Source organism: Oryctolagus cuniculus, chromosome 1 (genome assembly GCF_964237555.1).
Source record: "Oryctolagus cuniculus chromosome 1, mOryCun1.1, whole genome shotgun sequence".
In the NCBI taxonomy this organism is placed as follows: Eukaryota; Metazoa; Chordata; class Mammalia; order Lagomorpha; family Leporidae; genus Oryctolagus; species Oryctolagus cuniculus.
The window spans coordinates 187,829,273-187,855,876 of NC_091432.1; the positions used below are offsets into that span (position 1 = coordinate 187,829,273).

Consider the following 26,604-nt stretch of genomic DNA (forward strand, 5'->3'; position numbering starts at 1 on the left):
GAAACTTTCAACTTAGGCTTAAACAAGGTTTCTGAGTTAGTAGATCTACTGAGATTGATGCTTTTATTCTGAGAAATCAGAATGTTTATAAGAAATGGTGAAGCTAAAAGGGCAACTGAACCACTTTGAGTGAATTAGTATTCCTATGGTTTTATTCATGTGGATAATATTCTTTACTTCAGATGTGACCCTTACAGATTTAATTAAGTGTGATGGCTGGCCAGCATGTAGATTATACACGAATTTGTGTGTTTTCTGTCTGGACAAAATATTTGTGTAAATTCATAGTAATTTATGCCATTCACCTAACTTTTCTAACTTAGGATCATAGAATAGAAGAAAATATTATATTTGTTCCTTATGTAGTTCCTGTCTGCTAATTGTAAATTAGAAAGGTCTGGTAATGTTGCTTGGTCAAGTTACTGGAGATACATTATAAAATATTCTTTAACAGATGTTTAATTTTATACAAACTTGACATATAAAAATTAGATAGGGATTTTATTCATTTTTTATAGAATTTTATCCTTTTGTTTCTTCCCAATTGCACATATATGCATGTGTGTGTGTGTATATGTATGAAAGAGAGAAAGAGAGAGAGAAAGGGGGAGAGAGAGAAATTATGAATTGTATTCTCTAAAGTAAACTTAGAAAAGACAACTTCCAAATTATACGATTAGTTATATTATTGTTAAGCTGATAATACTTGAAAGTTTTCTACTGAAAACCTAGCTGTAGTAAAATTTTGTTTTTTTCTCTGAGCAAATCCTTTTCTTTCTATTGTCTTGGTACATAGAACTTCAAACTGTGTTGGGTGATTTTGAGATGTGACATGTTTCTGAACCACACCTTCCCATCGCAGAATATTCTAGGGGTTGAAGTTTCACAACCAAACATGTTGCTTTCTGGTGTCATGGCTCTCTCCAAGCAAAGCAGTGTTTCAGGATCTCCATTTCCTCATCTGTGAAATGCTATTTACAACACTTTCACCATGATGTTAAACAAGAGATCTCTTTGGAGTATATCAAAAGCTTCATATTTTAAATCATATTTGGAGGACTCATAGTGGTCAGGAAGGGAAGAAAGATGCTAGAAAAAAGTCCTATGCTGCAAAGTAAAAACTGTGCTGATTCTCAGGAGCAGGATAGCCATGAGATAAGAACAGGGACTAAGGACCCCGCAGGATCTGATCCGCAACCTCTCCCTTCTGGTCTCATCTCCCTATTTCACACTAGAGGTAGAGGTCTCCTTGCTCTCTTGAGAACATGCCAGTCATACTTGGAATCATCTTCCAGATACTGGCATGCCTTACTTACTTGGTTCCTTCAATTCTGACATCACAGAGGCTTGCCCACATGCTCCTACATTGAATAGCTGACTTCTCTTACTCACGTCTGTCTTCATCATTTTAGGCTGATTTAATTTTGCTTTACTACCACATGATATGCAAAATTTCTTTTCCTTCCCATTAAAATATAGGCCACATGAGAGGAGGACATTTTTCTCTTTTGTTTATTGAAACATTGCCAAATGTTACAGGAGAAGGATCAAATCAGTGAATTAATTGGGCTAGGAACACTGAACCTGAATTCTAGTCCTTTCTGATGGTATTTAATATAGACAAATATGTCAATTACTCTTATATATTTCTTTTTCTCACTTCTAAGTAAGGGATGACATAAATTTTATTTTCAGTTATCATAATGAAGATTAATGGTAGCAGGAGGGAACAATTATGAATGCCTACTACTGGGTATGCTTTGCCCCCAATAATTTTCATATATTATCTAAGGCCCTTATCAGGTGATAAAAGCATATTAGTATTCCCATTTTACAGCTTAAAAGACCAAAATTATAAGAGTTTGTGACTCATAAAAATACAGTGCTACGGGGCGGGGGGGCAGCATTGTGGGTCAGCAGGTTAAGCTGCAGCCTATGATGCCAGCTTCCCATGTCAGAGTACAGGTTTGATGCTAGATGCTCTGCTTTCCCTCTAGCTCTCTGCTAATGCTTCTAGGAAAGTAGCAGAAGATGACCCAAGAGCTTGGTGTCTACCACTCCCTTAAGAGTTCCAGATGGGGGCCCAGACTACTGGCTTGGGTGGCCAATCCCTGATGTTGTGACCTTTTGTGGAGTGAATCAGTGGATGGAAGATCTTTCTGGCTCTCTTTCTCCTTTTGTGACACTCTGCTTTTCAAATAATTAAAGCTAATCTTTTAAAGCAATAAACAGTGAAATGAAAGTATAGGGATTACTATTAAGGATATAAAATGCTCTTAAATATAAGATACATTTATAATTACTAAGTCAGCAATTAAGTTAATGAATACTATTTTTAATAAACCTTCCTATAAATTCCTAGATGGCAATAATATATAGTTAGGCCAATTTCTCCATTTTAATAATACCATCAGGTTTGGACAAGGAATAAGTAAAACAAAGATAATTCATTTGAGTGTATATCCACTGATACTAATTGCTGAAAATTTTTTGGGTTCCACATTTTATAGCGATGTATAATAACTTGAAAGTTATAATGACCTAAACATTTCAATTTTTTTAAATAGAAGTTTGATCAACTTTTTTAGTAAGTGAACAGTTAGAACCAATTACCACTATTATTTTGACAGTGCTTTGAAATTAATTTCTACTTTTTATACTTGAAATGTATATTGACTTTTGGGCTTCTTGTAATAACTTAAGAGTCTTCCTATGTGATGGTACATTTGCCAACTCTTCAAGAAAACAGTTGAAGAATGCTTCTTATGCCACAATTCTTTCAGCCAATTTAGGTACATAAATAAAGATATTAAAATTCTTTTGGCCATGAAGAGTTCACAAAAAGATCTGAAAAGAATTTTCTAGTGTAAGTGGTAGAGAAAACATGAGAACTGATTCTCCATAAAAAATCATTTAAATGACAAGATATCTGAATTAATCTCTCATTCACAAAGGCGTATGGGTTAAAAAGGAGAAAATGGTAGTTTCACTGGCTGATAAATAAAAAAGGAGCTATTTTTCATCCTAAGTGCTTTATACTTCACATCTCCTTATTAAAATTTGGAAGAAATAATTTTAACTGTGCCTAGAGCCATTTAGAAAAACTGAATAATTAATTCCTGTTGCTGTTTGTTTTTCTGTACTTGGCCAAATTACTTCACTTTATTCACCTAAATGGTTTTAGGCCAAGCAAGCAATATTCCAAATGAAAAGTTTGTTGTGTGGAAAGATCTTTTAAAATTATGTAATTTTTTCATTCTTAAGATACTCTGAGATTTCATTTTAGGCACATTGATAAAATTGAATTACATTTTAGTTTTGAGTTCCATTCTTAATATGTCTCAAAGGCTTCATATGAAGTGCACATATGATTTCCTGTGGTTAAACAGAGGAATGTAGTGAGATGCTTTTTGTTTCTGTGTTAGTTATCTTAAGTCTGTCACCCTGGATATGCTGTTTCAAATCCTCTGGGGGCAGTTTAAATGAAATTGGCCAAGTGAAAATGACAGGAAGAAATGCTTTTTGTTCTCCTCTAGAGTTAAAAAAAGATACTGGAGACATGAGATAAATGAGGGAAATAAGTATCAAGACATCAGCCAAGAGACTGGTACAACACGTTGTTTGAATTTTCTGATGGAACTGATCAGTCCATACAGGGAACATTTGACATCTATCTCTTATTTTACTTAATTATTCACTTGACAAAGACAGCATGAAATAATGTTCAGTAAAGTTTTAAGAAAAAGACCTTCTCTACTCTGGGAAATGAGAAAAGGAAGGTCGGGCTTGCCAGATGGCCTTGTGTTCATTAAATTTTTTGTAATATCCATAGGAATACATGGTTCCCAAAACTGCTGAGTTTTAACCAAGAGGAGGAATAATGTGTAGAATGAGGGCACAATACGGTGTGTGTGTGTGTACGAGAATGTGATTTAAACATTAGCTATAGAAAATCAAAGTGAACTCTATCCAGATACACGTATACTATACCTGTTTCCTTTGCAGTGTTTTCCTTTGCAATGATTCTATGCTGAAAACTTAGATGAAATTATATTCTGGTGAGAAGAACAGTTTAATACAGAACATCACTGGGCCTATGTTTTGTGGCACAAATCAATATGTTACCATTCTGATTTAAAAGTAAAATATGCTTAATCTGCAATGATGCTTTAGAAAACAAAACAAAACAAAAATGAAAGAAAAGTTCAAATTTTTTTTGTAATACATCGCTTTTTTTCCACAAGCAGCAGTATCTTAGCAGTTTTTATCTGAAACATTAGCCTGGCCCAGTAGGTGTCAGATTAGATATACATTACTCCATTATCTTTGTATACTACTCTGCATCAAAGGATCTATGAACTTGGGAACTGAAAGGGAAAGAGAATAAATAAAGGATATCTCTTTTCAGTTTTAGAGTAGCTTTTAACATTAAGAAAAATCAATAACTGGATTGACTGCATTCAGTAGGGAGCATTATTGTTTCCCATAATGTATCTAATGCATATCATTACCACAGTAATCACATTATTATCTGCCTCTGCCTTGCTGCTTGCTTGGCTAGATATGAAGGCAGAGCTATTTGTAAAGTAAGGTTTTTTTCCTCTTTTGTAAAATTGCTGCAAATTATATTCTTCCCATTTTCTTTATTATTTGTTTGAACTAGCCAGACCTTCCAAATTCAGATTAAGTGGTTTGGCTTGTTGTTGTGGTTATTATTTTCTCCCTTTTCAATTCCAGTTCTCTCTCTCTCTCTCTCTCGATCTCTCTCTCTCCTCTCTCTCTCTCTCTCTCTCTCTTTCTCCTCTCTCTCTTCTCTCTCTTCTCTCCTCTCTCTTCTCTCTCTCTCATCTCTCTCACCAGTTATGCCTTTAGGAAATGAAACAAATCAGTTGTAGTACATTGTTTTGTCTGGCATGGAAGACGGGTTAGCATAAAGTATATAAGGAAGGGCTTTGTGTTTTTCATATATCTTTTAAAGTCAGCAATTATGCAGTGATTCTAGAACGTATGCCCAATAGTACAAAACTCTTATGGAGGAGGGTCAGCAGAGCAGAAAAGACTTCCAGAAAAGGGCCATTAATAATACATATGGAATGTGTTTCTCCAAATAGTTCTTTGTTATTCACCATGCTGAGAAGTTGCTGATACTGTCTGATTAAAGGATTCACAGTGGGAAAGGAAAAGGGGATGTATAGGAAACAATTAGACTTCTCAAGTGCTGATCAGTGCAGTCAAGCTGAAATCGCTTTGCATGAACTAAGGCATGAACCTGGACAACAGACATCTGAGAATAAGGCAATGTTATTTTTGGTGAAATAATTGTTCTTGGGAAATGCTTATATCCTTTGGGACTTCTATCCTCCATCTCATTTCAGTTGCATATTGAAATGTCATTGCTTGAGGGGAAATCTCAGAGATTTAGAATCAAAGATATGAAATCCTACTCCCTCTCCCTTCCTCTCTCTCTCCTTCCCTTCCTCCCTCATCTCTCTCCCTCTTTCCCTCTCCCTCCCTCTCTGTCCCTTTCTGCCTCTCTCCCTCTCTCTTCTCCTCTCTGTCCCTCTGTGTGTGTCTTTCTCTCTCCTTTTTTCTTTTTTCCAAATCCTATTCAAGAGTGGATAATGATTGATATAAAAGTCTTATTTGATAGAAATCTGGACTTTGGCAAGCAAGCAAACCATTCTATGATCACTTGGAAACACTTATTCAGTCATAACCATTTGTCCATTCTTTTGTGGAAGCAGATTATGCCAAAGAGCAGCCAATATGTTTCCATATTCAATTCTTCCTCTACATTATGGAAAAGAAACCAAAGTACTTGGAAACTGAAAATGTCTCTGAGTACAGAATTCAAGTACATTGCTCAATTTGGAACTGGCAAGGGATATAGAGGGACAAGGCAGAAAATGGAAAAGCTCAGATGGAGGTATTTAAAAGAATCATGCTTTTAGGTTCCCTAGAACAAACCAGTAGAGCTTGTAATATGAAGATCACACATTTACTATGATAGATAGGGAATGTTTTTGCTGTGATCCTTGACTTTCAATCTATGGACTGACATAATATTGTAGTATGAATTGCCTAATAGTCCAACAATTCAAATTTCATGTGCATGTGTACGTGCACACACATACACAAACACAATTGTATAAAATGGCAGTCATTTTGCAATTTCTCAGAAAACAATTTGAGGAATATGAGAAAAAGAAAGTATAAGAACATTACATTAATGTGCCTGTGTGTTTACTGGTTTCATTTAGTTTGTTTTCCTCATGAATATTTTTCAACAGATGTAGTACCAGGATGAGAGCAAATGATCCTTCCACTCAGAACAAAAATGAACAGAGGTAACTTTAATCAAATAAACTCTTAGCAGCCTCTGGTCAGTGAGAAAATCCAGTTGTCTAGTGAAGTTTAGCAATCAATTGTGGCCACTCCAAATATGACTATAGTTAAAAGCAACAAACATGAACACATTTTTCAAGGATCAGATATTCTTTCAGTTCAAAGCAACTATGTCAGAACTGGGAAATAAACCAAGTGAATCAAAACCTCAGAGAGCTAGTTTATCCTGCAGTACATAGAACCTGCTCAGAAAAAAAAAAAAAAAAATGTTACCACATACCAGTAGTAAGACTACTGCTGAAGAGAAAATTTCTGTAATCTGGTAACAAAAAGCTCATACTTATAAATTATGTGTTTAATTGCATATTCACTAAATCATTTAGGGAAGCATTTAATGGAATTAGGGAACACATTGCTTAACGGCTGGTTCTCCCAGAACCCGAGGGCTCAGAAGGCAATTGTTCAATAGTTAAGAAATTCGATGTTGACATCAGTCACAGACACATTGAAATCCTGACTCGTCATTCTTTACCATGAAACAAGTATGCTTTCTTTCAAAAATCTGTTTACCCATTTATGCCTTAGGCGTATTCATAATGCCTGCCTCATAGCATTTAATTCTAAGGACATTGAAACTGCTGCTAGACTCTGGCCTCAGAATCAGCCCTTAAGGCATTCAGATCTGGCTAAAAAGCCCATGAGAGCATTTAAGGTATGGAAAGACAAGATACTGTGGCAAAAAAATAAATAAATAAATAAATAAAATGACCTAAATGAAAGATCTCTGTGAGTGAGATCCTGGTGGAAAGAACGGGCCATCCAAGAAGGAGGTAGCTTTCTCTGAAGGGAGGAGAGAACTTCCACTTTGATTATGGCCTTGTCTAAATAAGGTCAGAGTTTGTGGACTTAAAATGCTTCGAGAGCCTTGACAGCTCATGACCAGGGCCTCGGGTGGTCACTGGCATCATAAATAAGAATGTTAATTGTTGAATCAACAACAGGAGTTACTGTGCACTTACTCCCCTTATAGAACCTCTGTCCTTAATGTGTTGTACTATGAGAATTAACAGTAAAATGAGTCTTCAAGCAGTACTTTATACTTTGTGTGTCTGTGTGGGTGTAAACTGGAAATCTTTACTTAGCATAGAGTTGATCTTCTATATATAAAGATAATTAAAAATGAATCTTAATGAAGAATGGAATGGGAGAGGGAGTAGGAAGTGGGATTGTTTGGGTGGAGGAGGGTGGTTAGAGGGGAAGAACTGCTATAATCCAAAAGTTGTACTTAAGAAATTTGTATTTATTAAATAAAAGCTTTTATATAAAAAAGAAACAAAACTGCTGCTAGTGAGTATAGTATATAGAACAGAATAAGTATTGAATATTCTGATTATGGTAAATATGTACTAGTCACTAAAAGTACTATAATGTTGTGTTTTGGTTTGGAATGGTTGATTCACATCTGAGACTAATATTGAGGACACCATCTTAAAATGTTTCATATATTATCTGCATTGATTTATCTACTATATGTAAGTTACTTTGCTAATTTTTATAAAACATGAAAAGGAATCTAACATCACACCTTTTTAAAAGAAGTTTATATTCAAGCAGGAGATGCTGTGACTATGCACATGTGCCTGTAATATGATTCTAACAGGTAAAATAAAGAGGAAAAAATGATGGTAAGAAGGTGATACATAAAATATAGTATTAGGGAATGATTTATTAAATCAATTCACAACATCACATGAAGTCTCTTTTCTGAAAACCAAGCAGAAAGGAAAACAGACAAAACTATTGTAGAAAGTTAAGATTCTGTGACTTTATTATGCTTAAGGCTATGACTGATTAAAATATGAACTATCCCATTAATCACACAATACATTAGATAATAAATTGTGGTTGTTAACTTGTTATGCACCACTTAACATGGAGAAAAATATCACATATGCAGACAAGTGCACCAATGTATGACAATGTAATAGCTTGTGGATATATTCTTTTTGTAAATATGACTGTGGCATATCCAGTGTCTCACTGAGCTGCACTGTAAATTAAGGTTACTCTTTAAGTCACAGAGATTAATGCTGCAGATTTTTCAACACTGGAAAAAATCATACAATTGAATAAAAGAAAGGGTAAGGTAGAAATTAACATTTTTCATTCAAAGTGTATCATTCTAATGTTTCAGTTTTTTAAGAAGCTCTGAAAATGTTAGAATTTAAAAAAATGTTTTGAAAAAGAGAAACAAATGACATATTCCACTTACACGTAATTATGTGAACTAATTTCAAGGACCATTTTAAGCTATGATTAAGGATATTTAGCTGTCTATGCTGCATGGATCTAGTAAATCTGTCTCAAAATTTGATAATAAACAGGAAATTATAGAAAACTGTATTATGTAGAATGGGCAATATTGCTTTTCAGAAAGTTATTATAGTTTTATTTTGTTTTAGTAAATTTTCAAATTTAATAATTAAGAAACAACATAATTTTTCTCTGTTCTTTTGTTCCAATTTGCTTGATAAAGTATTATATAGTCAGCAAACTACACCATAATTTCCCTGTGAATTTTGTTTTTGCCTGTGCTGTCCAACATGGCAGCTACTAGCCACACATGCATAGTAAATATTTAAAAAATAGTGAGTCTGAGTTATTGAGTCGTAAATATAAAATATATACTGGCTTTTGATACTTTAATAAAAAGTTCCACCTGAACGTAGTGGTTTTAATAAAATGTATCAATTTCACCTGTTTTTCTTAATTTTTTTATTATTTAAAATTATTTGAGTGACAGAGACAGAAACAGAGAGAGATAGAGCAAAGAGCGAGCTCCTATCTATTGGCTCACTCCACAAATGCCTGCGATGGCCAAGGCTGGGTTGTGCAGAAGCTGGGAGCTAAGAACATAGTTCAGGTCTCCCACATTAGAGCAGGAACCCGGTCATCTGAGCCATCATCTGCTGGCCCTCATGATCTACATTGTCAGGAAGTTGCAGTCAGGAACCAAAGTCAGGTATCCAACCAAGGCACTTGTGCATATCCTAACTGACATCTTAGCTACTACATCTAATGTCCATCTGCTCTGTAAACATTTTAATAGTAAAAGGAGAACATTTCAAGTTAAATACGTGGTTTTTACTGGTTGCTTGTAATATATATATACATACATAATATATATATATATATGACAGTACTGTTCTATGTGATTCACATAAACAACTAAGGAGAATACAATTCTGAACAAAGGATCCTAGAAAAAACAGCTTATGGATTCTAAACTTCTGCTATCCAATATAGTATCTAGGAGTAATATATGGCTATTGAGAACTTTGAATTGAGTGAATGTGACATATAAACTGAATTTTTAATATTAAAAGATAAATTTCAATTTAAAAACCATCACTGGATTCTGAGGCTGGAAAATGTTTATATAACTTTGTATTTGCTTTTGCATTTTATGACATCTAAAGACAGGAAATATTTGAATTTTCTATGAAAAAATTCAAACTGAGATGTGCTGAAAGCGTAAAGCACAAAGCAGATTTGAAGATGGCAGAAATAAAAGAAATAGCTCATTAATAATTATATATAGGCTGCATATTGAAATAACATTAGTTGGGGCCAGTATTGTGGCTCAGTGGGTAAAGCTGCGGCCTGCATTGCCAGCATCCCTTATGGGTGCCGGTTCGAGTCCCAGCTGTTCCACCTCTGATCTGTCTCTCTGCTACGGCCTGGGAAAGCATTAGAAGATGGCCCAAAGGCTTGGGCCCCTGCACCCACGTGGGAGACCTGGAAACAGCTCCTGGTTCCTGGTTTCAGATCAGTACAGCTCTGGCCATTGCGGCTAACTGGGGAGTAAACCAGGGGATGGAAGACCTCTCTCTCTCTTTCTCTCTCTGCCCCTCCTCTTTCCTTCTCTCTCTGTGTAACTCTGACTTTCAAATAAATAAATAGCATTAGTTTAGATATTTTAGTTAAATTATGTTAGTAAAATTGTTTTAATAAATACTACCTGTGTATTTTTCTTAATGAAGCTACCAGAAAATTTAAACTTATATGACTTATATTTCTATTGGATCTTGCTGTTTAAACCAAAGAGGAAAACACATGAAATATCTTTGAAGTACCAAGATCATAGATGGGATTTGGTAACCAGAGGTAGGAATTAGTGGCAAGATAACAAGCATGGGTAGAAAACAGACCAAAATAAAACAGCAGTCTCTTAGCTTGCTGTTTTGTTTAGTAGCTTCTGATGCCTGAACTGACAAGGGTTTTAGAATCAAGACATGACATTTTAGTTTTTTGTGTGTGTATTCTATGACATGGAGCAAACATGTTGTTGCATTAATAGTAATCTTAATTAGTTTCATTTTAAAAAAAAGTATTATTACATGTCCATCTCCTTTAAGCCTTCCATATGATATTGAATATACTGTATAGGGACATAGAAAGCATTTTTGCCATAACCTCCTTTAAAACAGACGATGCCAGTATTCCCCAGCATCTAGCGACATAACTAAAAAATGTTAAACCATTTCATTTCCTATGGCATAAGTAAATGAAACACTAACTTGAGACATTTTGTTTTACGTAAAATCTACCTTGCAGCTAAATAATAGATTAAATTAATCCATTGGACAATTTGAAACAAACTGTATTACATTGTGCTTTCTGTGCAGCTCTTAATATCTTCATATTGGCTTAAAGTAGTTTTTCTCCTTACACAAGTAAAATATCAGATTACGTTTGGAAAATTTGAAATACCAACCAGGAAAAAGGAGAAAACTATAATCACTTGTAACATAAACCACTGGACACAATAGCTCTGTTTCTTGCATTTTCTTCATGAAAACAGTGAATTTTTAGAGAGTTTGGGATGTGTTAATCATCATGGCAGCACTTTGTGTTTAATGCTTTTCACCCTTTTTCCAACTCTTTTTGGATTGCTTTCATAGCCCAGACTGGGCTTATCACTTATAGAAACAGCAACTTAATAAATGATGTTCTGTTGGCTTGAAAGTATTATTCACATATCACTCCAAAATGCCAAACAGAAAACCAGCAAGTGTTTTATTCACTAGAAAATCTTGTTGAACATTTTCTGACACCATTAGTAAGATAAAGAGAATGTGGATGAAAAAGGAAACATGATTCTGAATCCTGAAGAGCCTGCTTATTAGTGCTTTGGGCGGAAATCAAGAAGGGCCACCTCATCAGCAGACTGATGAAGACTCATTAGGTAAGGCTTCAAGTGCTTCAAGAGTATTCCCTTACAGAAAGTGCTGTAATGGTCCAAAGTGGATGCTACAAAAACATGCTTACCTGCAAGTGCTGCCTTTGATTGGAGTTTGTATTTGTTTTCTCTTTAAGAGCAAGGTGCACACTCAAGTGTAAAATTGCTCTGCCAATGCCAACCCGATGACCTAGAGTTAGGCATACCCTTGACATGCAGTGATGTGCAAAATGGCCTTCATTAATTCTTTAGGTATTTAATCCTTTCTCCTTGGATTTTCCTCTAGCTATTGTCCTTTCATTCAGGCCTACTCATCATTCAATTTTTGGGACAGCTGAAAAATTAAAATGTGCATCTTTTATGTTTGGAAAAACAAAGACTCAGAATCTTTTGTATTTATTGGTTTTAATACTGTTGGGTACCCAAATACCATCATTTCTATATTACTGCTTCTTTCCTACTTCTTACCTTATGCCAATAATCAGGGTAACTGGAGGGAATATGCTGCAGGGTCTTGATTACTGAGATAATTTCTGGATTTAGTTTATGCAGAAGTCCATAAAACTTTTGGAAGTTTTGAGGGTTTATTTTTTGGAGGTGAGGGAGGAGTTCTGGTCCAATGTCGGTAAAGCATGATGCTAAGGTAAAGTCCTATAAGTCCCCCTGAGGAACATGTGAAGGAGCTTGGACTTCCAGTAAGTGCCCTTGAACTAAGTTAAACCCTAGTACCTTGTGTGCTCAATCTGGAAACTTGGTACTTTTAAAATTATGGTCCAAACTCCATGGAATGTGTTAACTCCAAACAGTGTTAAGGTAGCCTTTATTTAATCAATGTTGGGCATTTCAGTGCAAAGGATTTCAAAGATCAGGACACAGAACTGTGAACAATGTGGCCAAAAAACTGTATGTTGTGGTATTAAGAATAGCTGGGGTATACTCAATTCCAGATAACATTCATCTATGCTATAATTTATATATTCATAATTTCATTCAAATAATAGTCATCTTTTTGTGCCATTTACTGAAGTGAATTCTGGGGATAGGTACATACATGAATAAATACCAGACATGCTTATTGACCTCTTGGAATCAACCATTGGTCAATAATTATATGATATCCATTGATTTCCATAGAGCAAAAGCATTGGGTAACACTTTGATGTAATTGGAAGTTCTAACATAATAAGAGAATTTAGGGAAATCTTCCTTGAGTGAGTGACATTTAAGCGAATCCAAAGTTCTATGATACAATGATGATTGCTAGGAATTTGAAGATAAACATGGCATAATCCCTCTCCCTGAGGAGTCCATGTCTAGGAATGAGACATGCAAATCAACAGCAGTCATTTATGAAAAGAACAGGCTAGCAGCATATGAATTGTGTGAATCCTGTAGGTTGTGGGTGATTGACCATCTTAGAAAGTCTTCATAAGAAAAGACAGTGTTAGATGTCAGTTTTAAAGCATAATAGTTGTGAAGGCTGAGGATTGACGAGTAATCAAGAATGTAGAATGAAGTAAGTAACGTGTAGGAGGAAGAAAATGCCTAGTATGTTTGTAAAATCTTCATAGATGGGAATGTCTGGGAAAGCAATTGTCTGAAGGTGAGATTTTGTAGAGAGCATGCTGGTAAAATGAAAGGCACATAAAATGTGTCAAAGAGCTTACACGTATCTTTTTCAAATAGAGAAGACAATGGAGTATTTTAATAAGGGATTTGATTTGTATCTGTGTTTTAAAATTGATGATTCTTCATGCCAAAAAAAGGATGAATTTTGCTGCGGGAGAGGCTGGAATAGAAGGCCATCATTGCGGTAGACCCTTTGAGAGGTGAGAAGCGTTGTAACTGTGGCAATAGCTGGGGAGATTTAAGAGATGTTTAAAAGTGAAAATCAATGCTAATTGGTGAGCAACTGGCTAGGGCAGATGGAAGGGACAGAAGATTCAGAATATATTAAGATTTCTACCTCCTGGGTAATTTATGGTAGCAAAAGAGGCTGTGCTAGCAAGAGGACAAGCTTATGATTTGGGATTTGAATCCTAATTCCACCACTTGAGGCTTAAGGAAGAAGTTATACAAACTTGTTGAGTCACAGCTTTCTTATCTATACAAAATTAAAATATTTTGTGGGATTATAGAAAAGATAATTACAAACATGTTTAGCAAATTATCTGTCCATAATCTACATTCAACAAGCATTTTCTTCATGGAAACTAAAAGGCACCTGAACTGACACAGTTAAGACCCTTCTCACCCCTCGAAGAGCCTGCTGCAATGGTCTCCCCTCAGTCTCCCTGAATGCAACCTCTTTGCAGCAAAATCCATTCTTTTCTCTTTTTTTTTTTGACATGAAGAGTCATCAATTTTAAAACACATCAATTTTAAACACAATTTTAAATTGAGTAGTAGGATCCAAAATGGTTTGAGATAATGAGTCAGGTATACACATTTTTTTTTTTTTTTTGAAGTTAGTACTGTCTGTCTAGATACATTACCTAGTAGGTATTCAGAAATAAAGGATAAGGAATTGAGATGGAGTTGAAAATTTAAAGCTAAGAATTTGAAGATATAGTTATTAAATGAGAGTTGAAAAAGAATAAGTAGATTAGGCTTCCCCGAATGTGAAGTGAGAAAAGATTTGAAATGAGTTCTGTGGCACCCAATATCTAAAAAGTAGGCAGACTAAGAGGAGGTATTACAAAAAGCACCTACATATTTTTGTAAAATAGAAAATCTAAAAAGAAAGAATTATACCTGCCTTGTATAACACAAAAGGGGTCCTTTAAGTAATACGCCATTAGCACTCTGGAAAAATCTTAGAACCAACAAGTAACTTGAGGAGCAAAGGAAAAAACTTTGACTATAAAAACTAAGAGGTCACTGACTGCCTCAGAGATAGCAGGAGAAAAATGTAGACTCTGATGAATTGAGAAGGGAAAATAAATGAAATTGTTACCAGAACAGAATTCTCAATGAAGAAGTTTGACATAGAATGCTGCCATGGCAGTCTGAAGTGGGTGCCAAATGTAGAAACCCGAATATACAAAAGTGGACAAAGACAGTAAGGTCTGAGGAAAATGAGGGAGCTAAATTATGAAAGATAAATGATGACGGAATTTTCCAGAACAGGCTGCAGATTAGGTCATAGAAATTACAAGAGATGGTTTCCAAACCTAAGATGGAGGAAGGCACAGTTTCCCTTTGAGTCAGAATAAAAGGGAGTCAGACTAGGAAGAATGTTAATAATTGCAAATTAGAGCCAGCACTGTGGCTCAATAGGCTAATCCTCCCCCTAGTGGCGCCAGCACACTGGGTTCTAGTCCCAATTGGGGCGCCGGATTCTGTCCCGATTGCCCCTCTTCCAGGCCAGCTCTCTACTGTGGCCCCGGAGTGCAGTGGAGGATGGCCCAAGTGCTTGGGCCCTGCACCCGCATGGGAGACCAGGAGAAGCACCTGGCTCCTGGCTTCAGATTAGCACGGTGTGCCGGCCACAGCATGTCGGCCACGGTGGCCATTGGAGTGTGAACCAACGGCAAATAATTGCAAATTAAGTAACTTCCAGTGTTAACTCACCTGTTGTTTTCACTTATTAACTAGAATTTACTGTTTATGTTCTAGTAATATGTTTTGAATACCTTATTAGATTGTCTATTATAAGTTAATGTTACTTAGTAAAAACTGACTGGAACCTCACCACTCACCTCTCCCCCCAAAAAAACCCCAGAAAACTGAAAATATTGATTCCTTGTAAAGTAGCTCCAAGAATGATGGGGTCTCAAATTTTTTTCTTTTTTTTTTAAGATTTCTATTTATTTATTTATTTGAAATGCACAGTTACAGAGGGGCAGAGAGAGAGAGAGAGAGAGAGAGAAAGAGACAGAGAGAGAGAGAGGTCTTCTATCTGCTGGTTTACTCCCCAGATGGCTGCAAAGGCTGTAGTTGAGTGAATCTGAAGCCAGGAGCCTGGAGTTTCTTTAGGGTCTCCCACACGGGTGCAGGGGCCTGAGGACTTGGGCCATCTTCCACTGCTTTCCCAGGTCATAGCAGAGATCTGGAGCAGAACCAGCACCCAAATGGGATGCCAGCACTGCAGATGGCTGCTTTACCAACTATGCCACAATGCCGATCCCAGGGTCTCAAAAATTATACTATCAGTACTAAGGACCAAGATAATCAGAGAAATATCTTCCACTAATGATTTGTATATTCTGGAGAAATGTTTTAAATAAGCTTCATGAAGGATTCACATTGGGACATTGGAGTACTAGCACTATACATTCTATGTATAGTTTAACTGATCCAGTAGTTAAATGATTTGTATTATTTCTTTATTGGTATAAATGTTTTTTTGGTTGAAAAATTTACAAAGAGCAAGTATATTTTTACATAACCTAAGCATGTTATGAGAACTGTTATCTTAAGCTTAAATTAAGATTGCAAGCAATTAATTTTTCATCTTGTTTACATTTGAAAACTAGAAGTGCCACAAGATCTTTCCTGCTAGATGAACACATAGTCTAATTAGATTATATTAATTTTATTATATTATAAACACATAAACATAGAAAAACAACTAGTTGCTCCTCATACTGGTGATTCAAGAGATGATAAAGATCAGACTTTCAATTTATATTGCAAAACAATTGCAGTAAATTGTGAAGACAGAAGGATCACCTATTAGAAAAAATGTAGTCAAAGCTTATGGGCATTCAATCCAAGTTAGCATGTTAGATACAGGCTTTCAAAAGAGTGAGTTCACATAGAAAAGGTTGAATTTTGGTGTATCTTAAATATTTTTTGAAAGATTTATTTAATTACTTGAAAGTCAGAGTTACACAGAAGCAGAGTTAGAGAGAGAGAGAGAGAGGTCTTCTATCCACTGGTTCACTCCCCAGATGGCCGCATTGGCTGGAGCTGTGCTGATCTGAAGCCAGGAGCCAGGAGCTTCTTCCAGGTAGTCCCTGAGGGTGCAGGGGCACAAGGACTTGCGCCACCTTCCACTGCTTTCCCAGGCCCTAGCAGAGAGCTGGATCAGAAGTGAAGAAGCCAAGTCTTGAACCGGCACCCATATGGGATGCTGGAATTGCAGGCTGCGGCTTTACCCGCTATGCCACAGTGCTGGTCCCTGGTATATCTTAAATATTATAGGTGTAGTAATAACACATGATGGCATTTCAGAAAATTCATGGTCTAAAGAATTAGAAGAGAAGTTTGTTTCACTGTGATGTGTTTTGGGGTACATGCATGGTTTATCAATGATATGCATTTCCTATGGACCTTAAGAATTATCTTCATATTGTGTTGCTGACTGCTCCTCTCAGTACATTATTTTTATTTTATTTTATCATAACATGGAACTCTTTAGTATTCTGTCTTCAGCTTTTATCATGTCTTCTGTATCCTCTACCTAGATGGTATAAGTCATATTTTCACCAGTGCAATTTATTTCTTCTGCTGTCCCTGAAATGCATTTCATTGTCTTTGTTCTCCTTGCAGTGTTTGTATATGTAATTGCTGAAGATCGAAGGTGTATCTTTTTGCCACTCCAACAGAATCCATAACAGATGTTCTCAAAAGTCAACTTGGATCATTGCAATTAGACTTGCATGTTTTCCTGCATTTCCCATTTAGGGATAAAACCCAGAACCATTGATTATAGTTGGGAAGAAACCATAAATCCATCATTTGGGTAAAATGAAAGTCAGCATGTTGAGCTGCATTCTAGAATTTTACTTAAGCTTGACATTTGTCGTCAATAGTTGTGTTTATACAATTTTTAATTTAAGAATAATGGCTTTTTTAATTTCTTTTTTCTGATTGTATCAATATTATCAACAGATATTTTTAATAAAAGTATCCCCTTTCATTCAGATTTTAAATTTTATAGTCAAATAGTTGTTTAAGAGTCTCTTATGTATGTTGTTTGCATATTATGCTTTGAAAAATAGCTATTTAGTTCCACTGCCCATTGGATTATTTATTTTGCTCTGAAGTGATATATTGTGGTTACTAATCTTGTCAGATGCATGGCTTGCAAATATTTTCTCCCATTCTGTAACTTTTTTCTTCATTCTGTGATTATTTCCTTGAAGAAGCTTTTTAGTTATATGTAACTCTATTTGTTTTTCTTCAGTTTTCTATACTTTTGAGGACTAATCCAAAAAACCCTTGCCTGTTTCAATATCCTGAAGCATTTGCATGTTTTATTCTAGTAGTTTCATTGTTTACCTACTTGGTGAAAGACAGGGGTCTGGTTTCATTATTCTGTATGTGGAAGACACATAAATGACCAACAGTACATGAAAAAAAAATGTTCATCATGACTAATCATCAGGAAAATGCAAATCAACACCTCAATGAGATGTCACCTTACTCCAGTGATATTGGCAACTATCTCAAAAATAATAATAACTCTTAGTGAGGATGTAGAGAAAAGGGAATTTTTGGTAGGAATGTAAATTAGTAGAGCCATTGTGGGAAACAATTAAACTAAAAATGGAGTGATCATATGATCCAGCAATCTCACTAATGGTACGTATCCAAAGGAAATGAAAAGAGTATGTTGAAGAGATAGCTAAAATCCTGTATTTATTGCAGACTATCTATAATATGGAAATTTACAGTACTATTTACAAGTGGAAACAATTTAAGTGCCCATAAACTGTTGAATGGGATAAATAATTTAAATGTACATAATGAAATACTATTCAGTCATAGAAATGGATAAAATCTTATCCTTTGCAACACTACAGATGGAACTGAAGGTTGCTATTTTAAGAGAAATAAGCACAGAAAGAATAGTACTGCATAATCTAATATGTGGGATGTAAAAATGTTGATCTCATAGAAATTGAAATTGGAAGGGTGGTATCAGGGGTTGGGGACAGAAGGATGTGTAGTGGGAGAGTTTGATTAACAAGAACTTACACTTAGATGGAATAAGTAGTTCTTGTAATGCATTGCACAGTAGAATGACTATATATAACAATAATATTCTGTATAATTTTCTTCAAAAAAGGCATGAGAAAGGATTTTGAAAATTTTCAGCAAAAATAAAGATTTTTTAAAGCACATTTAGTTTTTTTTTTTTTTTAAGATTTTATTTATTTGAGAGGTAGAGTTACAGATGGTAAGAGGGAGAGACAGAGAGAAAGGTCTTCCATCCACTGGTTCATTCCCCAAATGGCCGCAACAGCCAGAGCAATCTGAAGCCAGGAGCCAGGAGCTTCTTCTTGGTCTCCCATACAGGTGCTGGGGCCGGGCCCAAGCTCTTGGGACATCTTCTACTGCTATCCCAGGCCATAGCAGTGAGCTAGACTGGAAGAGAAGCAGATGGGACTAGAACAGGTGTCCATATGAGATGCCAGTGCCACAGGTGGAGGATTAACCTATACTGCGTCACAGTGCTGGCCCCAGAGAAATGTTTAAAGGGATATATATGATTACTCTGATTTAGACATCACACAGTATATACATGGATCAAAACATCATATGGGGCCGGCGCCGTGGCTCACTAGGCTAATCCTCCGCCTTGCGGCGCCAGCACACCAGGTTCTAGTCCAGGTCGGGGCGCTGGATTCTGTCCCGGTTGCCCCTCTTCCAGGCCAGCTCTCTGCTGTGGCCAGGGAGTGCAGTGGAGGATGGCCCAGGTCCTTGGGCCCTGCACCCCATGGGAGACCAGGAGAAGCACCTGGCTCCTGCCATCGGATCAGCGCGGTGTGCTGGCTGCAGCGCGCTGGCCGCGGCGGCCATTGGAGTGTGAACCAACGGCAAAGGAAGACCTTTCTCTCTGTCTCTGTCTCCCACTATCCACTCTGCCTGTCAAAAATAAAATAAATAAATAAATAAAAATCATATGGGACCCCATAAATATGTACAATTATGACAGTTAAAAATTTAAGAAAGAAGTCTTTTAAGATATATTAAAACATGCATGTAGTTTGTTCCTTTTTAACTTTTAATGATAAGTATTTTTAAATGTGTTTATTAATTGTGGATGAAAACTTTTCAAATTAGCATCTGGTATTATCTCTATTCTCTGCTTTATATTTTATTTATGGTGTCATCTAATTTCCCCTCTTTGTGTCTTTGAGTTTATTTTATTCTTTTTTAGCTGCCTAATTTAAATGCCCTGTCTCTCTCTCTTGCTCTCATTTATATGATTAAATATTTGTACCTATATGTGAATAAATACATACATATATATGATTAAAATGTTGTATAACTTAAACGCATATACTCATATCACACTCCACAAGATTTGATAGGTAATGTCTTCATTGTTTAAAATATTTTATATTTTTCTTTTTAGTTTAATCTTTAGCTCATGAATTATTTACAATAGTATTTTTAATTTCCCAATAATTGATTTTTTCATTGTTGTTAATTTTTAATTTTATTGCCCATTATCTGAACCACTGTTCTTTACTTTTGTTCATATAGTACTCTTTAGAAATTGTTGAAGTTTTTTTTTTCGCTTATATATTAGATAAGTTAATAGTAGTTCTTTTTTTTTTTTTTTTTTTTTTTTTTTTTTTTTTTTGACAGGCAGAGTGGACAGTGAGAGAGAGAGAGACAGAGAGAAAGGTCTTCCTTTGCCGTTGGTTCACCCTCCAATGGCCGCCGCGGCCAACGCGCTGCGGCCAGTGCACCGCGCTGATCCGATGGCAGGAGCCAGGTACTTATCCTGGTCTCCCATGTGGGTGCAGGGCCCAAGGACCTGGGCCATCCTCCACTGCACTCCCTGGCCACAGCAGAGAACTGGCCTGGAAGAGGGGCAAGCGGGACGGAATCCGGCGCCCCGACTGGGACTAGAACCTGGTGTGCCCGCGCCGCAAGGCGAAGGATTAGCCTAGTGAGCTGCAGCGCCGGCTTAATAGTAGTTCTAAAAAAGGAATGGGGAACCATATTTCTGCCAAGTTATATTTGGCTACTTATAACATCATTCATTTACCATACAAAATTATCAACTAAAACATTACCCTGCTTTACATAATTGAATTTTGAGTCCTGCCTGAGGCTGCCGTGGCAAAAACAAACCAAATGGTTTCCCAAGACTTACCTATCCTACAGGCTGGATGTTCTCCACCCTTGCTCTAACATCTCAGAACCTTTATGAAATAAATCTTTATTCTTATGCACATGAATTCTAAAACAAATGCTCCAAATAAGAAGCATCTTTAATCTGCTATTATGTCCCTGTATATTTCACTACTAGATAAGGAAAAAAGAGACTGGAGGATTATCCCTTAATTTTATATGTACAAGTCTTTTTATGTGTACATCACTTGCACATATATTACTTTGGTCATTAGTTATATGTTCCATTTTAAGGGAGACTGAGAAATGTTTCTAAATTTCCATGGGGAATAGGATTTGGTTAGGAAAAAAGTCAGCTAGTATCTGTGGAGTCACATACATTTTCAATGTTTTTACATGCTCCATCTGCACTAGAGGTGAATTCATTAGTTGGGTACAGGTTTTAATACATCAAATAAGACATTCTCAAAACGACAAACATATTTTCTCTGATATGTGGCAGTTAATATAGAATACAAAAAATGTTTAAGGTTGTTCCTTATGTTCTACATATCTCTAACCTTGTTGTTTTTTCTGTACATGTATCAGATTCTAAGAGCTTGCATTAAACTTTAACATCTTGATTGTGAAAATTCTGTCAGTTTCTCCCCTACTTTTAATTTCAAGACTATGTTGTTAGACTCATACAATTTTGTTGTTATATATACTGGGCTATTTGTTACTTTTATTATCATGTTATTCGTTAGCCTTATTAACGATCTTTGGCTTAAATTCTTTTATACATTATTTGCCTCTTTTCCCTCATTACTTGCTTCTATTTAATAAATGGAATTTTATTTATCACCTCCTTCTCCCATGTAAAATTTAGATGCTGTATATTCAATTTGGATCTTTAAGAGCCACATTCTAGTATATCATAACAAAGTATAAAGCTATCTCATGTATGTGTATGATGAAAACCTTGGCAACTATGTCTTTTATATAAATCTCTTCATTCTTTTTTGATTCACTTTCAGTATATTCTTTTTTAGCAAAAGTATTTAATTCTCATTTCTTTTTGACACATACCTTGTTTTACTTTATGGTCAATATTTAATTAATCTCCTAATATATGTTAATATTTTCTTGTTGCAGTTTTCCTTCTTAGATCCTTTTCCCTGTTACTAAATTGTGGTGCTTTAGCTTCTGAATTAAGTTTTCAGAGTAGAAAGCCCATGAATTTTATTGCTAACCAGGAGTGTGTTTTATTCCTAGTTTTGTCATATGCTAGTTGTTTAATCAAGAATATGTTAAGAAAAAAATCCCACAATTATCTTCTGTCAACCTGTCATATCCATGCGTATAAACCTACAGATTTTAGTACCAATCAGATCACTTGATAAGCATAGGTCAGGCCACCAAAGTGTGTCATAGCCTAGGATGGTAACTGTGTGTTTTGGAGTTGAAGGTATTTTCTGTGTCTTCATTCCTAAAACAGAGATAATGTCAAAATTACTCACAAGGTTCTTGTGAGAATTAAAGTAGATAATAGATATAAAGTACTATTTATATCATATAAAAAGTGTATAATGGAAAACAAAACTTAAAAATAACATCCAGCTTGGTCTTGGAACAAAGGTTTAGGGGGACATGACTGGGACAAACCTTAGCTACCTAAGATTAATATTTTGGAGTTTTTTATCAATATTAAAGATTTATTTATCTGAAAGGCAGAGTGACATAGAGTGAGGAAAAGAGATCTTCCACATAACCGTTCACTCCCTAATGGCCACAACAGCTAGGACTGGGTTAGGCTGAAGTCAGGAGCAATGAATTACATTTGGATCCCCTGCGTGAGTGTTGAGGGCCCAAACACTTCAGCCATGATCTGCTGCCTTCCCAAATGCATTAGCAGGGAGCTGGATGGGAAGTGGAAAAGCCAGGACTTGAAATGACACATAGATAGGGGCCACTCTGTGTTGTAGCAGGTAAAGCCACTGCCTACAGAACTGCATCCCATATGGGTCCCACTTCAAGTCCTGGCTGCTCCATTTCTGATGCAGCTTCCTGCTAATGTGTCTGGGAAAGTAGTAGAAGATATCCTTATTGCTTGGGCCCTGTACCTACAGGGGAGACCCAGTAGAAGCCCCTGGATCCTGGCTTTGATTTGGCCCTGCTCTGGCCATTGCAACCATTTGGAGACTGAACCAGTGGATGGAAGATCTTTCTCCTTCTCTGCCTTTGTCTCTCTGTAACTCTGCCTTTCAAATAACTAAATCATTTTTAAAAATTAAAAGAAATGACACATAGATGTGGAATGCCAATTAAGCCTCAGTTTGCTGCATCAAAATGCCACCCTTTGACTTTTTTTCATTAGGATATACCTGTATGGTATGATGATTAGTTTAATGTTATATTAAGGAGGATTTATGTATTGTAGCTGATGAACATGGAAACAGTAACGAAACAATGACAGAAATAAAAAGTAGCCTTAGAAATGTAAAGGTTGTCCTAATTTACCCATTAATAAGAGTTACTAACAAAACATTCTTTATTGTCAGCCAACATATCATTTTATGTGCATTATAAAATATCAATATTCCTTCCTTACATCTCAAGGTAAATCCTTTGCCCTCTCACTGTTTCCATTGCCTCTGGATATCAATAAGGATCTTCACTAGAGAAACTAAGTTCTATTTCAGTTTTAAAACATTATTACTTTATGACCAACAAAGAGCTTAGTTCCCGGTTTCCTGCTCTGAGTCAATGCTTAAGAGAATCATGAAAGACCTCCAGTCTGTGTCTATGTATTTATTTTCTGGGTTGAGAATCTGTTTTCTCCTCTTTTTTATCTTCCATTCCTATTAATTCTTCAAGTTTCTTCTCCAAGTATTTCTTTAGTGTATTTCGTATTCTTTTCATCCTCCTCCGATGAATGACACAAATATGGAATCTAGCATAGAGAAAGAAGATAATCCCAATTTCAATATCAGTGGCCCCAATCTTCACAATAATTGTTTAATATTTTCCCTCTTCATGTGTATCTCCCCTCCATTTCCTTCTATTCCAACTACTATCCCATCAAACTTCCATCTGTTTCATTCCTGTCAGTCTGATATCCAGAATTTTGAAATGACTTTCCCTTTATTTTCATTGAGAGAAGAGAAATTTGGGTGGTCTCCTTGCTAAAGGAATGCTTGATTCAGTGTGTATTTGGAGGGAGGAAAACTCACAGTAACACAGCACTTGCCAATATTCCAGTTTCTGTCAGCAATATTAGAAACAGTCCAATCTCTCGACTCTCAGCCTTTTTTGGGTCATCCTCTGTAAGGAGAAAGGAGAAAAAGTTGTTTGTAGAAGAGAAATAGTAACTTGGATCTAAATCTAGAATAAGAGACTCTTTTAACCTCAGTTTTTTCTATTATTACTTATTCACTCTTCCTTGGTTATTTTGACCTGGTTATAATTAGACCCTTAGATTCTGCAAAACTTTTCCTCTGTCATTAACCTAATTTCTCTGTCTCTAATCCAGCTTGTGCATTTCAGTCCTTTTCTGGCCTGGCTCAGTTATTCATCTTGTTACAATTCTACCTAACATTTTAGTTCTTATTTTGAAACATTGCAATCTGCCTAGTAGGTTTTTCACAAATACTTGTTGGATAAATTAGTGAAGAACCCAGGTCCTTGATCCCTAGCACTTAGACAGCTACATTGCAATTTTTATTACCTCCACAATATTCTCCTTTGAAGCACCGGGTGGTGATGCGAAGGCATGTCCAACAATCAAGGATGGGACCTTCAGTCACGACTGATAAAAAGGGGAAGAATGATCATCAGAAGGGGTCATGGCAAAGGACTTCTTCCTTATCTCAGACATCAAGTATGTTTTAGATCTCAGGGATTTCCAGGACTCCCAAGCTTGCCCTACTGTGAATTCCTTCTTCGCGTAGCAATCTTAATAGGTCAGAACCTGCAATGTAAGCCAGCACTGTGGGGAAGAAATAGGAAAAATGATGCCTTAGCATGAATTGCAGCCATGGCCTGTCAGCTGAATTTGAGGAGCTCCTGAACATATCCGGAATGTGCATGTCTGCTAGATTTTGTCCTCAGATTCAAGTATTATTGGCATTTCCCTGTAACCCCAGGTCTAGGAACTGGATTCTCAGTGTGTTAGATGGGAGAGATAGGACCACACAGAACAAAGGAGATGGGAAAATGTGGCTTGAAACCTCAAGGCATCACAGGTACTGTACTCACTGCAATCTTCAGAACAAGCTGAAAGAGAATCAGAAAGTTCAAATGAGTACACAACCGGCTTAGAGTTTACCATCCTCATGCCCACGTAGTCTTTGTTTACTCATTAACTTTTAGCTATTCCTTTACCCATTCTAAATGACTCTAACAGGAACCCTCATGCTCCTCCCATCCCACATTTTCTATCCCTTTAAAATAACTTCAGTGTTGTTAGAAATTTTTAATTACCAACTTCAGAGAAGCTCTTTAGTATTTCATTCAATTTGGAGTCCAGGTTTTGACGGACCTCAAGAAGCTTTCCTTGAATAATAAAGACACCTAAGAGGGGATGAAGGGATGTCAGACAATGGGCGTGGCCCTCCTCTTTCAGTTTAAATTCTAATTGTTTTGCCTTGTTTTCTCTATCTAGATTTCCTCAGACTTACTTGGTTAATACAAACTTTCAACATTGAATTGATACCTCACCTTTCCATGTTTCATTGCCCAGCTTATAAAATTCATTCTTCAACCACATTCTCAACTTGACAACCTTTTGAACAGCTAGAGAGGAAAGGGAAAGGTACTTGTAGAGAAATAATTACGTCTGCAGGAAATTGGATGGAATCAGGTGTTTTCTTCCCTACCTCCCTTCTCCCTTTAATCTCCAAACTCTGAGGGACCCAAGCTTCCCTCACCCAACACCCGAAGAATCTTGTTCTTGTGGGAGACCTTGAAGCTTAAATGCATCATCTCCTTAAACTGCCGTTCAATCAGTTCAGTTCGGCCAGGGACTTCTGAGGGTATCAGCTTTGCCAATAAGGCCTTAATATCCTCTATGAATTTGGGGTCACACTCCAAACAGCCTTTGGCCCCATGGAAGCCCCCCAGGGACAAAGGCAGGAGCAAGAGTAACCACAGGTCACCCATTTCCTTGCCCCCCTTGGGGTGGGGGGGACCAACAGCAGGTTGTCTTGGAAACTAGTTCACTTAGTTCCTTATCCTTCAAAAATTCAGGAATGAGAGCCTGGTCCTGGATAGTCGAACTGCACCTTTCCTTCTGTTTCCATCCCCATCTTAGGCATTCTCATTTCCTCAAGCATCTTCAGCTGTTTTTTGACTTTTATCCTTCATTCCAGAGAGGGCAACTGCCAGCTGGGGAGCTAATACCTGAGTTCTGAGTGTAGAACACCAAGAGGGAGAGAAATCTTGCGCTCACATGAGCAGAGTTCTGTGCTGGGAGATGCTTCCAATAACATGTTTCCTCAGCTTTTTTCCCCTATTTGTGTCCCTGGTTCACTCCCACACCCCACTTGATTGTTGGAACAGTTTATCTATGCAGAGAGGAATGGTGGAAAACATCTCTTGGGACCTTAAAAATTGTTTAACCCAGATTCTACTTCTGTAGAGGAGGTAAGAAAAGCTAGAATATTGAACTGCTTGGAGCCCCCATTGCCACTCATAGCAGTATTGTTAAATTAAGGTATGGACATTTATATATAAGTGCTCTAATTTCTGATGTAATTGGTGATTTTTTAAAAAGATTTATTTATTTTTTAAAGATGTATTTATTTATTATTTGAAAGGCAGAGTTACAGAGAGACAGAGGCAGAGAGAGAGAGAGAGAGAGAGAGAGAGAGTCTTCCATCCACTGGTTCACTCCCCAAATGGGAGCTGGAAGTAGGCCAATCTGAAGCCAGGAGCCAAGAGCTTCTTCCAGGTCTCCCATGCAGTGCTCTTTTTAGAAGAAAGCAAAGCTGTGCTGCAGA

General features: G+C 36.5%; 1 protein-coding gene and 1 long non-coding RNA gene across 10 annotated transcripts in view; one reads left to right on the top strand and one right to left on the bottom strand.

Moving 5' to 3' along the window:
* Positions 1-26,604, top strand: part of LOC103346257 (uncharacterized) — a 1,098,305-nt gene that overhangs the window by 730,394 nt on the left and 341,307 nt on the right. The gene's annotated exons all lie outside the window — the stretch shown is intronic.
* IZUMO3 (IZUMO family member 3) lies at positions 23,151-25,880 on the bottom strand. 4 transcript variants are annotated; one of them, XM_051857286.2, is made up of 7 exons: positions 25,534-25,879; positions 25,325-25,399; positions 25,088-25,177; positions 24,863-24,880; positions 24,333-24,413; positions 23,856-23,929; positions 23,152-23,558 (listed from the first exon to the last, which is right to left on the bottom strand). In XM_051857286.2, exons 1-7 carry the CDS (start codon positions 25,763-25,765, stop codon positions 23,478-23,480), a joined length of 651 nt encoding a protein of 216 aa, XP_051713246.1. In that variant the 5' UTR covers positions 25,766-25,879; the 3' UTR covers positions 23,152-23,477. The 4 variants fall into 4 exon arrangements, with proteins under 4 accessions (XP_008250514.1, XP_051713251.1, XP_051713246.1 ...); XM_002707960.4 differs by having other exon boundaries at positions 23,153-23,558; positions 23,839-23,929; positions 25,534-25,876; XM_008252292.3 differs by lacking the exon at positions 24,863-24,880 and having other exon boundaries at positions 23,151-23,558; positions 23,839-23,929; positions 25,534-25,880.

What these genes read in the sequence shown, in the direction of transcription:
- IZUMO3 (XM_002707960.4), bottom strand. Translation starts at nt 25,765, where the DNA reads ATGGGTGACCTGTGGTTACTCTTGCTCCTGCCTTTGTCCCTGGGGGGC. An exon ending in GGGCAATGAAACATGGAAAG is followed by an intron (nt 25,178 to 25,324) that starts GTGAGGTATCAA and finishes ATCCCCTCTTAG; the next exon opens with GTGTCTTTATTATTCAAGGA. An exon ending in CAAAGGAGAATATTGTGGAG is followed by an intron (nt 23,930 to 24,332) that starts GTAATAAAAATT and finishes TTCTCCTTACAG; the next exon opens with AGGATGACCCAAAAAAGGCT.